General features: G+C 37.2%; 2 protein-coding genes across 3 annotated transcripts; both read left to right on the top strand.

Moving 5' to 3' along the window:
• The first annotated feature begins 880 nt into the window (after nucleotides 1–880).
• Nucleotides 881–9,120, top strand: LOC122075740 (gamma carbonic anhydrase 1, mitochondrial). Its single transcript, XM_042640883.1, has 5 exons — nucleotides 881–1,183; nucleotides 4,193–4,336; nucleotides 4,878–5,003; nucleotides 5,095–5,246; nucleotides 8,472–9,120. The coding sequence occupies exons 1-5, from the start codon at nucleotides 1,069–1,071 to the stop codon at nucleotides 8,748–8,750; spliced, it is 816 nt and encodes a 271-aa protein (XP_042496817.1). The 5' UTR covers nucleotides 881–1,068; the 3' UTR covers nucleotides 8,751–9,120.
• A 3,008-nt stretch (nucleotides 9,121–12,128) lies between these two features.
• LOC122075853 (uncharacterized sugar kinase slr0537-like) lies at nucleotides 12,129–16,188 on the top strand. Of its 2 annotated transcripts, XM_042641025.1 has the most exons (8): nucleotides 12,134–12,569; nucleotides 13,270–13,533; nucleotides 13,627–13,698; nucleotides 13,853–13,891; nucleotides 14,304–14,411; nucleotides 14,505–14,602; nucleotides 15,079–15,190; nucleotides 15,556–16,188. In XM_042641025.1, exons 1-8 carry the CDS (start codon nucleotides 12,414–12,416, stop codon nucleotides 15,805–15,807), a joined length of 1,101 nt encoding a protein of 366 aa, XP_042496959.1. In that variant the 5' UTR covers nucleotides 12,134–12,413; the 3' UTR covers nucleotides 15,808–16,188. The 2 variants fall into 2 exon arrangements, with proteins under 2 accessions (XP_042496960.1, XP_042496959.1); XM_042641026.1 differs by lacking the exon at nucleotides 13,853–13,891 and having other exon boundaries at nucleotides 12,129–12,569.
• The last annotated feature ends 52 nt before the right edge of the window (nucleotides 16,189–16,240 follow it).

Below are 16,240 nucleotides of genomic sequence, written 5' to 3'. Positions count from 1 at the left end.
AGACTATTAGGGTTCTTTTTCCTTTGAAAAAAATAGAAGATGTTTGTAAATAATGAGTCCTTTAAAAAAAAAAAATCTAAAATGTGAATAAGAAAATTATTCAAAATGATCTATTATGTGATCCCAAGTCCATGCAATAATTAATTTATTGAGTCACAAACTTGCAATCCACATATTTGAAAAACGGCATGATAGAAAGGAAATAAAACTTTCAAGAATGAAATATTTTCTTTTTTTATTTTTATTTTTGTTAAACTCAAAGTGTCTTTTATCAATGGAGAAATTTGTATATCTGTTAATGATTTGCAGTTTAGAAACCTATTATAGTAACAAATTTGTGTAATCATTACCAACATGAATGTGTAAATGAGAGTTTAAGGTAATTAAACCCTCATTTACCATTTTTAATAAAAGCTTTTTTTTTTTTTTTTAATAAACTGATGTACCTAAAGGCAATTGATATCAGAGTACTAGTAAGTAGTAAACATACATGAACAAACATAGAATGCATACCATTAAAATGAGGGGTATTTGATTAAATTTAAATTATGAACTATGATAAATCTAGACCAATTACCTTTCTATCTAATGGATGGAATGGACACATCTATCCATATGATATAATAGATGTTTTAATGATGTTATAAAAAAATAACAGACCCCTGTGATAATAATAATAACAGTTCAACTTATTTAAATAATATCAATTTTCCTTTGATATCCTAAGTTCCAACATAGCCGGGCCTGACCTTCAGTTGGGTTGGGACTTGGGACATCTCAACCCTAGCCCGGAGCCCTGGACCACCCGGCTATGATTTTCCAGCTGAGGCCTGAAAGCATTGGGCGTGTGGCTGGCCGTGCTTGGGCTCCAGTTTTTTTGGGGATATTCACATTCGGATCTCGTGCCCAGTCTGCCCTCTCCCCTTCTCTTCTTGACCTTTCTGTCTCGCTAGTCGCTACTCCCATTGGTCTCAGATTCTCAGTTGCAACGTATATCGTCGTCGTCTCAAAAACAAGGTCCGAGCAAAACAGTGCGAGGACAGGCCGATCAGATCAACTACACAGAAGATGGGAACACTAGGGAAAGCGATCTACGCTGTTGGATTCTGGATTCGCGAGTCCGGTCAAGCTCTCGATCGTCTCGGCAGCCGCCTCCAGGGCAACTATTACTTTCAAGAGCAACGTAAGCTTCTTCTCCTCGGTGCACCCATGCATCTCCTTCAGTTTATTTCTGGTTTCTCACATTTGCGGCTCTTTCTCTTACATTTATCCCACCTATAATGGCAGAACACATGTGCTTTGCAATGCTTTAAATTTCGTTTTTTCTCTTCTCTTTAACAAATCAATGTTGGGGTTGTCAGATGTTTTAATTGTCGAAACAAATTGTGATTTGATTTTTATATTGTACAATCTTGGTTGGTATAGGAGCCAATGTTATATTGGTATATGTAAGTAGTTGAATAATTTAGGGTTTTCTTAGACCGATACTTATGTGTCATTGTTTTGAGCAAGGACTATAGAATCTGATCATTGTTGCACATTTCGAGGGATGGGATCTTTTCTGAGTCAATAATTGACACTTGAGCTTTGATTAAAACGGTATTTCACCTTAAGAAATGTTATTTAGATGGTATACGTCTATTAGTAAATACCATCTAATTTTTGTTAGAATTGTTTCTGTTGATGGATATGTATTTGCTTCGGTTAATGCCCATTCGTGTCTAAAAGGGGGAGAGTGCCATCTGTTGTGGCTTAAGAGTCCCTCACTTCCAAGTTCCAACAATTTTAGACTTCTGCAGGGAGGTATTCCAGTGCCATGTAAAGACAGTAGTAAGAGTCATGATTGCTTTATAAAATGGAAAACTGTATACTTCTTACATAGGCTTGTTAACTGTTGGGCCTCTTTTCAATCTGTACTCATTTGGTTCAATGGTTTATTGGTATGACCTGTTGCTAAATTTCATGCCAGTTTTTTTCAACCCACTACGAGCTAAGATGTAATTAGCTACCTAATTGTTCATATTTTTGTTGCAGTTTATTCTAAGTGCAAAGATGAACTATATATATCGTAATAATTCTAAAACATCAAGCACTGGTCTTCTAAAGCTCATCTTCAATTGTTCACAACCATAAAAGTTCAATGCTCTAGCCTTTTTAGCAATCAGCCAGAGTCTCAGATTTATAAACTTCCCTAATTGTACTGTATTTGAGCAGTGAGCATTAGACAAACCAGAAACATTATTTATTACTCTGCACAGAACTTATTTGCTCCATAGTTACTTATAGTTATGATTTTGATGCTTTAATTTATTTTTATCTTTCATTAGGCGAAGTGGTGCCTAGGAAGCCATCATATGTGTGAATGAATAAACATAAAAATTGTCTATTATCCGACAGAAAAAATATAAAGTATTTTGTTAAAAGATTAGCTGTTATTTCTGCTAACAAATAAAATGCATGGGAATAGGAAGGAGGATGATGAGGTCATGCTACAGAGATAGAGAAATAAGGGTGGGAGTGATGTCACCAGTTTGATGCCTTATTTGATTTCCATTTGTGGTTAAAGGAAAACGTGTAATAAAGAACATGTGATGCTGGACACGTGCGTGACATGGCTACACACTCTTTTTTGGACGTAGATGTGTATCTTATGCAAAAAAGCTGCTCAATGGGTGTCATTTTTGATAGCATACTTTTCCCTGATTCAACGTTCCATTGACTTTAATGCAGGAGTAGATTACAAGTAACGAACTCTGCAGTTTATAACTCCAAACAATACAAATAGGAGCAAGAAACAAAGAAATAATACCATCAAATAAACCCTCAAGGATACAATACCCATATAGGAGCAAAATCAGCCCAAAACCCAACCCGATTGGAGAGAGAAAGACCTTTTATAGAGCTGGAGAGAGAAAGGTGCGGCCAAGTCTGTGGGAGTCCGATTGATCTACACTTTTGGGTGTAGATAGTCCCTAGGGAGGGTACAAAAACCCCCAAATATGAAGGGCTTCAGACGGCTGCTTATGGAGTTATGCGCTTTCTTGATTTTTAGACCTAGGAGAGAGAATGTGAAGAATTCTGCAGGAACAACAACTTGTCTTCTTCAGATAACCTTCAAGAGAGGATCGATTGATCTTCTTAGAGAATAGAACCAGTCCTCCAAAGGATCTGCAGATTAGATCTCAAACTTGGGCAGCAATGAGGGTCGATTGGCTTCAAGAACAAGAACTCTTTGGCTGGTTGATTCTGATTTTGTATGCTTTAACAGGTATGAACTTCTAATAACAATAAATAGAAAATAAAAATAGAAAAAGAAGAATCGATGGAGGGTTGAGAAGGGTGAAAGAGAATAAAGGAATTGGTATCTCACCCCTCAGGTTTTGGGTATCACACCCCTCAAAGGTTTAGGCATCTCACCTCTCAATAACAGTTTTTTTAGCTAAAGAGTAATCACTCAATAATTCATTCATTCAAATCTCCAATTATAAGTATATCGACTCCTCTATTATAGAGGGTAAAATAGCAATCAAACTACTACTAGGAGCTAGTTTCCCAATAGGACTAGACACTCCTACTATAACTAGGAATTCAAAATAGTCCAACATGGAGTAGGACTAACTAACTGATAGTCCATATAGGACTTTACAACCGACCAATGGCCTAATGGGCCTTTATTGAATTAAATAGCAACTAACTAAATTAATGAATTAAATCCCCTTTTTTTACCTTCTACCCATATTTTAGGCCCATTAAAGTGGCCCATTTCAAAGAAAACCCATGGGGTCAAAGGCCCAACACATATATAACACAATCCAAGGCTTATTTACAATAAAATAAACCCAAGTGACTTATCTACATCAGACTTGATTGCTTTTTAATCCATTTGACAAAGGATATCTATACCAAAGAGGTGAGAGATCCGTTAAAAAGAGGAAGGAAAAAAGTACTCTTTAATAATTCAAGCATCAATTCTGCTCCTAAGTTTAAGCTGGAAGTTGAAATATTTTATTTTGGAGTTATTATTTGTTTATACATGAAGAAATGAATTTCTCGTGTTTCTTTTTATGGAATATAGTTAGGTTTGTCTCTATTTTGCTAGTTGCAACCCTACATATTGTCTTCACTTTTTTTTTTTTTAAATGAATGTCGTTCTTATCATCATCTAATGATTTATTTTCTCAATATTTTATAGTATCCAGGCATCGGACACTCATGAATATATTTGATAAAGCTCCTGTTGTTGATAAAGATGCATTTGTGGCTCCAAGTGCATCTATCATTGGGGATGTTCAAGTGGGAGGAGGATCCTCAATTTGGTATGGATGCGTTTTGAGAGGTAAATTGGATTAAGATCTCTTGAGGATGTGTTTGTTTTGTTGCATGCCATATTGAGATGATGAGAATTACTTATCCCTAGTTTTATGGGAAATAACTAATTGATTCAGGTGCTATCATTCATTTGACCATTGTTCTGGAATTGAAGGTGATCCATGCCAATTTCTCTGACAGTTTTGTAGGCTTGCATTGATCGTCTTGTTTGTTCTCTTTTGGTTTTGACTTAGTTTTTCTCCAGAACAATATGCTGTCTTATTTTTATCTAATAATTATAATTAGCCAAAAGGTTTTGTGCATGGCCATGCATGGTGCATGGTTGCACACAGGACCTTGGATGGGGACAAAATTCCCCATTGAAATGACAAAATACTCCCTGTTTAACAATTTGTCGATGCACAAAATCTCCAGTGCATTGATCACTTCCCCTTATTATTATTTCGGGCAGGATTTAAGACTCTTATTTATTTATCTTGTTGGTATTTTGAAGGGTATCTTTCCATGGCAGTCGCTTATTCTCCTCAGAAAATTGCCTCTTTGTGTAGGTGATGTTAACAGCATCAGTGTTGGGTCTGGAACTAATATACAAGACAATTCCCTCGTGCATGTAGCAAAGTCTAATCTCAGCGGGAAGGTCTTACCAACGATCATTGGAGACAATGTTACTGTTGGTTAGTGTTTCTATATATGCCTCTGTTAAGTGAACTTTTATATTTTTTATCTGCTGGATCTTGTGTTATGATTGGAAGTTTGGACTGGCAGGTCACAGTGCTGTCCTACATGGCTGTACTGTTGAGGACGAGGCTTTTGTTGGAATGGGTGCAACCCTGCTTGATGGGGTGGTGGTTGAGAAGCATGGCATGGTTGCTGCAGGAGCCCTCGTGGGGCAGAATACAAGAATTCCATGTGGAGAGGTTTGTCTGCAAAAGATTTTCTACAAAGGACCTTATAGTGCTCCTTTCTCTTTCCTTTCCAAGATTCACCATTTATTGATTTGGAATCTTTGCAAATTTTAACAAGTTCTTTGATAAAAAAATTTCATGATGTTCTTTCCCACAAACAATAACTCTCTCTTAATTTTATGGAACCGCACCGCAGTAATGCCCAATCTAGCTGGCCATTATCATCTTTTACTTCACATGCCAAATTGTTGTCTTGTAAATGACAATTCTTATATGGAAAAACTTGGGGCCCAGGGCATTAATTGGAGACTAAAATTTCAAGTTTCGCTAAGTATCCATCTGGTGGATAAATTTTGACTTTTGAGCAAATACCATCACCTAATTGTGTAGCTAACTCATGATGCTGTTAATTACAGAAGCCAAAATTTTCTAATGTACTGAAGAGTTTTTTTTAGAATATTATACATAGGAAGTATAATGTAGAAGTAGATTACAAAGTAACTACTCCCAATAGATTACAACTCCAAACCCCAAATCAAATAGGACTTACTGGCATTGATGATGGAGTTGGATCTTCCACGTTTAGGGCAGAATTTTGCATAGTGTCCCGTTCCACCACAACCGAAACACATCAAGGATCCTAACACTTTTCCAACCATAGGACTCTTACCCTTATCTTGTGTAACTTGTAGAGCTCGGGTAGGAATTCCACCAGGTTTAGTTGGTGCAAATGGCCTCTTAATGTCAGTAGACTGATTGTACCTTCTAGGGGCTGATATGATCAGATCTTCTAAAGATTTTTTTGATGCATGCATTCAATGATGGCAATTCTATCACACCAATTTTATCACGAATATCATGTCGTAATCCCAACTTGAATTGGGATATAAGCAGTTCTTCATCTTCTTGATATGCACCTGTTCATGAAAGTAAATCATTAAATTTATCAACATATCTCTCTATAGTCATGTTACCTTGGTGGAGAGTATTGAGCATGTCAAAGAGGCGGCGTCGATATGTTGGTGGCAGGTATTTCTCATTGAGTATCAGTTTCAGTTCCTCCCAAGTGCGAGGCTCTCTATGTCTGTGAGTGAGTCTACCTTCTGTTTTCCACCAATCCTTAGCACCACCTGTCAGCTTAGTGATAGCAAGCTGGATCTTTCTTTCTTCAGTCATTCGATACCAACGGAAGTAGTCATCAAAGGAGTTCAGCCAGTCATGGAAGTAGAGGGGATCGTGCTTTCTATTATACTCTTTCAATTCCAATTTTACCTTATATGTATCATCATGGTGAAATTGGTTGCCCTCATGTTCATCAAACTCTTCACTTCGAGCTGGTATATTCCTTTGAGCTTGGAAGGTGAACCTTCTTTGTACGACAGTGGTGTTGTTGACTGTAGGCTGTGTATTAGACTGAGCAACAGTAATCTCTTTCAGTTCTGCAATTTGTTGGTCTATAGTATCCATTCTTGCAGTCAATAGTAGAGGGATTTCATCACATCCTCTAGTGAATATTGTTTGGAGCTCTTTTCAGCCATAGCTCTGATCCCACAGTAAATGTAGAAGTAGATCACAAATTAATTACCCCCAATAGACTACAACTCCAAACCCCAAATCAAATAGGACTTACTAGCTAACCATGACAATAATCAGAAGTAGGGATAGGGATACAAGAGATTAAACCCAGAAATAACCCACAAAGAATAAAGGATAAAATAGTGGTAATTCCAACCAAAGAATCACACCCTAGGAGAGAGAAAAGGACCTGCGGCTGGATCAGTGGAGCTCAAATTCTGGTCGATGGTAGGCCTTGGTATGTAGGACAAAACCTCCAAAGATGGGCTGATTCTGCCAGCTGATGTAAACGTTCTGAAGTTTCTTGATTGATGTAAACGTTCTGAAGTTTCTTGATTTCAGCCCTTGGAGAGACCGAACAGAAGAGATTCTTCAAGAACTGAGGCTGGACTGCTTGGGCAGTGCTGAGATGAGGATCGAGTGATCTTTGGACTGCCTAGAATGCCCCCTGAAAATGGTTTGTAAACAGACTTCAGATGTGACCAGTATGAGGATTGATTGTCTTCAAATAGGAGAGGTTTTGACTGTCCGATTCTGATTTTGAAGGCTTTAACAGGTCTGAAACTTCTTGATGAATTATCACAGCAGCAAAGACTAATAACAGTAGCTTAAAGTAAAGAAAGAAAGAAAGAAGAAGACAAGAGAATTGTGGGTGTGATTGGCTATCTCAGCCCGTGCATCTGACCCACAGCTATTTCGGTTGTTTAGAAGCAATTGACTGCAAATTTTGTTTATTCAAATTTGAAATTCTGAGTACAAGAGCTCCTCTATAAATAGAGGTCAAAACTATGCTATTAGCAGTCACATTAGAACTAGGAGTTGTACTCCTACTAGGACTAACATTAGAAACCTAGATAGATTAGGTAACTAACTATGTACTAACTAATAGCCACTTATGGGCTTGATTTCAAGTAAATCGATGGGCCCCATGGGCCTTTATTACTGATTAACAAATTAACCACTTAAGTGAGTAAATCGATGGGCCCAATGGGCCTTTATTAATAACTAATAAATTAACCACTTAAGTGGACTTAAGTGGAAACCGATAGCCCTATTTGGGCTGGGCTTTCTTCCTGCGATAGCTCAGCCCAAAGTGGGGATCTACATCAAAGTATTTTACTTTTCTTTTTTGGTTAGTATTTTACTTTTCAACCACCATCAAAATCTTAGTCAAGTATTGTACTTTAAGACATTTTACCTCTAATCAGATGTAGCCTAAGTGAAACCTTAGCAGGTGATGCACCATCCTTCCCTGATAAAAACACCCATGCATGTGTTTCTGTTGTTACTCTTTCTTGCGTATGTTTTGGGGGTTCTTCCCTCCCCCCAAAAGTTCTTTTTTGGAAAAGGCCCCCTATTGGGTGACATGAACATGTGAATTCTCTGCATACTGCTTATCAATTTTCATTCTGTGAGCCTGGAAGAGAAGAATATCGTTGTAATGTTGGCATTATATTCTGGTGTGCTTTGTCATTGGAGATATCCTTGGAAGGAATCTTTCATGGCAATCATGGTTTCATGGACCTCAACAGTTTGTTCTTTTCACATCCTCAATATAGGCTTTCTAGGATATTGTTTGAATTTGGCGTAGTTAGTTCTTATTGTACCACTTTGCTTTACCGGATTAAAGAATTCCAATCTCCTGTGATTTGTATTCCACAGGTATGGGGAGGTAATCCAGCGAAGTTCTTGAGGAAGCTCACAGAGGAAGAGATAGCCTTCATCTCCCAGTCAGCCACCAATTATTCCAATTTAGCACAGGTTCATGCAGCTGAGAACGCGAAAAGCTTTGATGAGATTGAGTTTGAGAAGGTGCTACGCAAGAAATTTGCCCGTCGAGACGAGGAGTATGATTCCATGATTGGAGTTGTTCGCGAGATACCCCCACAGCTTATCCTTCCTGATAATATCTTGCCAGATAAAGCACCCAAGGCTGCCTAAAGGGGAGATTCAGCATAAACTAGTTTACGTGAAGGGAAATTTGCCTTAATGTGCGGGTATATGATAAAATGGGTTCCTCTCTTTTAAATAATTTTTTGGCACCCGGCCATGTTTTAGGATGAGTCATGGTGTACCTTTCTGGCTTCTGAATTTACTTGTTCTCTCGGGTTTATTGAGAACCCCATTACCTGTTTCTAAAGAAAATTAATGCCTTCGTTCTGTACCCAACAGAAATTTTTTTGGGAGATCTTTTTATCTCTACTCATTTTCTGATCATTCGGTGATGATTTGAATAATTAACGCACTTTGTGGAACATTTTGTATAAAATGAAAAAATGGGAAAAGAATTGGATGGTTGGCATTTGTTCAATGTGGGATTGATTGTTATGCAAATGCAGAAAAAATACAACTATCATTCTAACAAAGGTCTATTATTTTTTCAATTGTAATAAAATGTTTATTTTGCCATGCAGACTGATTTAAATAGAGAGGACATCGTCTACATTAATCATGAGTCAAATTTCTTAGTCTAATTCATTCAAGAGAAAAATCTCTTTGAACATGAGGTGTATTAAACGTTTTTCACATTTGATTGTTTTATATTTTTTCTCTTGGAGAAAATGAATTAAAAAAATCCATGGGTTAACATGTTCATAGAAACCTTTCCACACAATCAAATAGCTCTTTTTGTTTTGTCACACTTGTGTGTATGTTCATACGTATGCAGTAATGCTCTAGCCAATATTGTGCACTCTACCAATGTTGAGTGAGAACATATGGTTTAGATTAAGAAAAATATATAAATAAATGACTTAGATTTATCTTATGATTTTTAGAAACATCATATTCCATTGTTACGTGGATAACTACCATTTTATAAAATTCATACTCTCTAAATTTGTTGTAAACAATCTCCAGAGCTGGACTTTACTATATCTCTCTCAATTCCTCACAGTCCCTTCTCTTCTACCCTCTTAGTGGATGCTACCACTAAGTAATAATTGAAAGAAGAAAGGCAAGCAACTACATGCGGCGGAGACTAGACGATTTTCACCTTAGCAATGGTAAAATTTGAGAACAAAAGTATAAGCAAAAGGGAAAAGTCATCAAAGAAAGGTAGGTCATGACAATTTCTTTGCTCGATAAATTATGAATTAAGTATTTTTAAAGTGCAAAAAATATATTAGCTAATCTTAAAAAGAGAGATTAGTGTATTTTGTCAATATTCTATTCCAATGATGCATCAAGGGCTGATGGTATCCATTCAACATTTCCACTAGGTCAAGCATGATTTTTTCCCCTTTTGGTGAAAGAGCTTGATTATATTATAAAAAATGAAAATGAATTCCCGCTCTTGACTCCATATTGTGTGGTGATGACCGAAAATAGAATTCCATTACCTCTTCTGATGAAAGTTCAGTTCTGAGTTTTTTAGTTCATGAGGCTGTGTTCGTTATATATTTCAGAATAAATTCTAGGTCTAAAATATTTTATGGAGCAAGCCTTCAGTTTATCACTTGGTATTACTAAAATTTTTTATTTCGATTTCTAGACTCTCTTACTCATTGGTTGCGATATCTTTATGTAATGGCAAACAAAAGAAATATCGTCCAAAGCTACTTTGTATTAGTGGAAACAAAACTCAAACAAAAGGTCGGATCCACCTCTACTTTTTAGTCCTCCATTACACATCTGATTCTAGGCTTTGACCCTTCTTTCTAATTCAGTAATCCCAAATGATTCCATTACCTTTTAATGCTCCATTTTGCTTTGTATAGATTAGAGACTTGGAAGTTGGAATTCATTCAGGGCCCAAAGGATGTCAAGGCAAGGAGGAACACTAGAAACATACATTTTATTGTATTTTTTTTATAAGATGTTTATAGTGAAATATAAAATGAACTTAAAAAGGTCAACCGTTACAAAATGTTTTGAACTACTGAGAATATAAATGATAAAGTGCCATACGGCATGAACAGTACATGACATTTTATTATTGTCTGATGGTTTGTACTTTGTATTGGCATAGTTTACCATCCCACGTTTCAAATTTTAGCTAACTAGAACAAGCTAGTAGAGCTGAAGGAAAGAAACCAATCATGACCTATTAGTTGCAGTGAAAGTATACGTTGAGACAGCTTAAAAATATGCGATGTGGCATGTTGGATGGAGTTCAAATTTATATATAAATAGATGCCTGGGTCCTTTGTTCACATTCCAAGTTTTAGTCCCACTGTTGGTGAATTTTCATATGTCCTTCTCAACTGATTGCCTGTATGTAGAGAATCAAGAGTAGACAAAAGAGAGGGCAGGAAACTAGCTCAAGTGGAACTGTGGAACAACATAAATGAGTTATGCGATGGTATATACGTAGCCGCACCCTTCTTACCTATGATGTTTTGTTAGGGTATGGAAAGGAATTAGTGTAAGGACAACGGCAAGAAAGAATTTGGTGCAAAATAAACTCTTAAGAGATGGCTTAATTGAGGAAGCCTGACCTCCCTACTCATAAGTGGATAATGTACTAAATCATACCTTCCTTTCTACTAACCATATATTTAAAACAGTATATCATAACTGAACCATTCCCACTATCTCTTCCTATAATCATTCCACATACTACCAACCTCCCCTACGTACAATAACAACCCATTACATAAGCTCCCACATAAAATAACGACCCAAATAAACAACTCTCACATAATATAACGATTCATCACATGACAACTTACCCCACTACTAATTAACTACTAGCATTTACCCACTACCAATGATCCAATACATGGCCACGCATAGGAAGCATGTATCATGGGAACAGTAGAGAAGAAGAAGAAAAAGAGTGATCGGATTCATCACCTCACTGTCCACACTCTATAGAGGATCAACAATGTTTTTTCCACATTAGAGCTTGTCTGTAACAGAAAAGCCTTGCTTTATTTATGAATGTGCCTGAAGAATCTCTAATTTGTGTCTACGTTGATAATAATATCCTAATCAACTGATAGTGACTTATCTTAATGTATTCCTAGGGTTTCCCCTCCCAAGCGTGGTTCTTCCATAGGTGGAGTGATTATTGGTATATCAAGCCCCAAGCTAGTTTAATGAAAAATCAGAGCTTAATAAATCTAGGACCATAGGTGTGTGCCAATACACAAGTGGGGTATATGGTCGAAGTTGAATTTTAAATTGCAAAATATTTCCATTTTAACATTATAATTATAAATATATAAATATGCGTAGTATGACTTGTAACTCTCATTTCTCTTTAAAATAAATTAATTTAAGAATGCATTCATAAACTGTTCAAGAGCTGTTTACGATTTATCATCATAAATTACATGCCGAGAACTTTTCCGTCTCCGTTGGCCTCTATGTGAGACAGAGAGAGAGAGTGAGGGAGAGAGGTGTGAACCATTAATTCGATGCCGGATACTTAAAGGGCAAGTTTCATGGTTTAGGAGGAGCGATGAGGGCTAATTGTAAGCAACGTGCTCGTGTGGCATTCTCGAATCCCGATTCCTCTTTTCTCTTTCTGACTCAGAGTCTCAAGTCCCCATATAATGCATCTATAAATATGGGGGTGTTAAGAGTAGTTATGCAGGGGACTAGGATTCTTGTACTCTGGGTCTGAGAGGAAGCTTCTTCTGAAAGCTTGGAGGCTAAATGGGGGCAGAGGAACTACAGGGCTCCATGGCCAAGAATGAAAGGAGGGCACCTCTCATCCTCGGACTTCAACCTTCTGCCATTCTCGATCATGTCGCCAGGGTGGATTGGTCTTTACTGGACCAGATTCCTGGAGAGAGGGGTGGTTCTCAGCTGGTGGGTACCCATAATACTGTCACACCTTCCTTTCTTGTTTTCTCTTGGATAAGTCCAATGTGTTCCATGATTTGCTTCATAGCCTCGCTTTTCTTCTTATAGATTTTCCTTTTTATTGGTTGTGTGGTTAATGTAGACCGGAATTTCTTATTTTTGGAGTATTTCTATATGTGGTCATGTGGTGCTTGGTTTGTTTTCTGTTTTTCTACTTATTATGTTTGGTTGTAGCTGTATTATGAGAATTATCAGGTCCCAGTTCAATGTCGCATATATTCTTCTGGATTCTTGTTATTTGTGTGCACTGGAGTCTGCATCATGAGCTATCAGTTCATGATTTCTGGGCCTCACCTGATACATCAAATTACCTGAAAAATGTTCCTTGTTCTATTACTTTCGATCATTTCAGTTGGTGTGGATGCTTAACTTTGCACATTCTTTGCTTTTCTTATTTGTTTGATCCTTAGGCTTCGTTTGACTCCATGAAAAAAGATAGAAAAGGAAATTTTATATCTTTGAAATAGGAAATTTTCACTGTTTCCATGAGAAATATTCATTTAAAATATCACTTAAACGGTAGATTTTACAATGAAACAAATAGAGCTTGAGGGGGAAAAAAAAAAGCTTCCTAATATGATGTGCAATTGTTAGGGGATAATTTTATATTTGGGATAACTGAAGCCTTTCCTATGATCCTGATTAGGTTGCTACTGAAGAGCTGGAGCATTTATTGAATGAGCTGAAAACCCACATTCCCCCAACCCCTGATGATCCATCTCCCATCAAAACAATAGCCGGTGGTAGTGTAGCTAATACGATCCGAGGTCTGACTGTGGGATTTCATATCACATCTGGAATAATTGGGGCTTGTGCAGATGATGAGCAAGGCAACTTGTTTGTACATAATATGAGCTCCAATGGAGTGAACCTCTCAAGATTGAGGTCGAAAAAGGGACCCACTGCACAAGTGAGTTCCTTTTATCATTTATTGGAAACTCTTTCATTCATTTAAACTTCTTGTTGGTCATTGTTAACCATACTAATTTATCACATACCCCAGTGTGTTTGTTTGGTCGACGCAGGGGGCAACCGGACTATGCGACCCTGTTTCTCCAATGCTGTTAGACTTCAGGTGAATGCGTTTTTGTGGTTTAACTTTAGGGTTCCTTATGACTTGCATATTTATGACCTATAACAGAAAAAAATCAACTAAAAATATAAAAGTGACAGTTGCTGATCTTTTAGGTTTGTTTACATGCTTTCTTTCTATGTGCTCTCTCTTTCAGTCAGATGAATTAACTACAGAAGATTTTAAAGGTTCCAAGGTAAAGCATTTTTTACTGGACATTTAATTTCATAGATTTATTCATTACCTATGATAACATGAACAAATAAAAATATCAGAATATATTTGTCGGGTATAGCCTGGCTATTGAATATTGTGGTTAGTATAGAAGTATCTGTGGAGTAGCAGAGCACATGGCTCAGACTTGCCATTCTTTTGTAATATCTTACCTATGAGATGTCATGGGTCAAAATCCTACCCATTCATTGAGTTCTTTTGAATTGTAAAAGAGATTCACCAGGGTCCATGGGATGCCTGCAAGGTATGATCCCAATGTCTGAATAAGGACCACGTGATGAATCTTTTGATATTCCATTTATACTTTGGTAAGCTATAAATACCATATTGACTTGAAGGATCCTTGTGAGTGCTATATTTGTTTTTACTTTCAGTGGTTGGTGATGAGATACGCAATTTCCAATTTGGAAGGTATTCGTGCGGCTGTTAGGACTGCTAAACAAGCGGGAGTTTGTGTCTCCATGGATTTGGCCAGTTTTGAGGTATTAATTTATAATTTGACATTATTTATAACAAATTACTCCTTAAACTATGGTTCGTTTATTTTATCTGATTTGTGATAAAACTTTGGGTAGATGATTCGAAACTCCAAGCCACAGCTTCTAGAATTACTTGGATCGGGGAACATTGACCTCTGTTTTGCCAATGAGGATGAAGCTAATGAGCTGCTAAGGTGATCAAAACCTGGCCATGCTTTATGTTATATTAATCCTAACCAACTATGTCTCATATACAGAGAGAAGATTAAATAAATTTCATCTGCATTTCTGGTTTATTCCGTCACTCCATATTGCATGTGAGCAAGTCAGATATTGAAAAATCTATTGTTGTGTGATAGTTGTCATGAAGGGTGGGTTAAATCTAGACTATGCCATAGGACTATTTATGGTCGGATCATCACTAGAGCCCTTCTCACAGAAACGGATGGAAGAAGAAGAAAGGAAGAGTGAATGGAGTAACACATTTTATCCATATAGTAATTTATTGGCAGGAATGTCAACTGAGGTTGGGGGACACATAAATCACAGTCCAGAGGACCATGATGGTGATAAGAATATCTGACATGTAGTACCCTATTCCAGAGATAATTGATTTATGAAATGGATTAACCTGTATTCACTCAATCTGGTTGTCTTCAAATGGTTTTAGGGGCGAGCAAAATACTGGTCCAGAGGCTGCTGTGGGGTTCCTGGCCAATCATTGCCAATGGGCTGTGGTTACACTAGGCCCTAATGGATGCATAGCAAAGCATGGGAAAGAGGTCAGTAAGATGTAACTATTTGGTATTCTGTTTACCGCATACATCATTAAAATGACAATCATAATTACTTCACTGGTGAATTGATGATTTTTGCATACTTTTAATTAGCTTTGTGCTTCAATTTACAAATATAACAAGTTTACTTGCCAGTAATTGCTATAGAAAAGTGAATACCAAGGTACTTTCTTTGAAGAATTAAATCCCCAGACATCAGTGACAAATATTTGATGCATATCCATCTCTAGTATTAGGCAATCCTTATTTGCATTTGTCTTTCTCTAGGTGAAGAAGCATGTTTTTCCACTCAATGCAACTGTAATATCTATCTGTGGTGATACTTAATAGTGAGAGTCTCTTACTTTCAGATGGTCAGAGTTCCAGCCGTAGGGGAGACACCGGCAATTGATGCAACTGGAGCAGGTGACCTCTTTGCAAGTGGTTTCTTGTATGGGTTAGTGAAAGGGCTGCCTCTCGAAGACTGCTGCAAAGTGGGCTCCTGTAGTGGTGGTTCTGTCATCCGTTCACTTGGGGGTGAGGTTACGCCAGAGAACTGGCAATGGATGTATAAGCAAATGGAAGTAAAAGGCCTCCCACTTCCTCATTTCAGCAAGCCCTAAGTACAGATCAAGGTGTTCATCTCAATACTTTCTGAGGAAGACTAACACGGCTGCTCGGCTTTTGATTTTATTTGGATTTTGTGGTTTTAGTTTACTTTTTATTTCTAACAGTTAGCTCTGAAAGTTACAGAATTGGAGAGCCCATGTGCAATGGTATTCATCCATTTTTATCCATTACTAGGAGGCATTTAGTACAAGATGTACAACGTTTTATTGTTGAGTTCATAGTTAGTTATGTCAAGTCTTCAAGGTATGCAGCATCAATCTGGATCATCCAATTGATGAAGGCTAGGTTACTGTTTACTGCTTAAAATCTTTTTGATTGCTAGCCCTTGATTATGTGGATGCTAGCTATTGTAGTACATAATTATTAAATAGTTATTCAAGTGGCCATTAGAAACAGTAGCTAGTCAGATATTGTAAGTTGTAAACT

The sequence above is a fragment of the Macadamia integrifolia genome, chromosome 4 (genome assembly GCF_013358625.1).
Source record: "Macadamia integrifolia cultivar HAES 741 chromosome 4, SCU_Mint_v3, whole genome shotgun sequence".
NCBI lineage: Eukaryota > Viridiplantae > Streptophyta > Magnoliopsida > Proteales > Proteaceae > Macadamia > Macadamia integrifolia.
The sequence above is the reverse complement of the archived record's forward strand: the minus strand, read 5'-3'. Positions and strand labels throughout refer to the sequence as shown.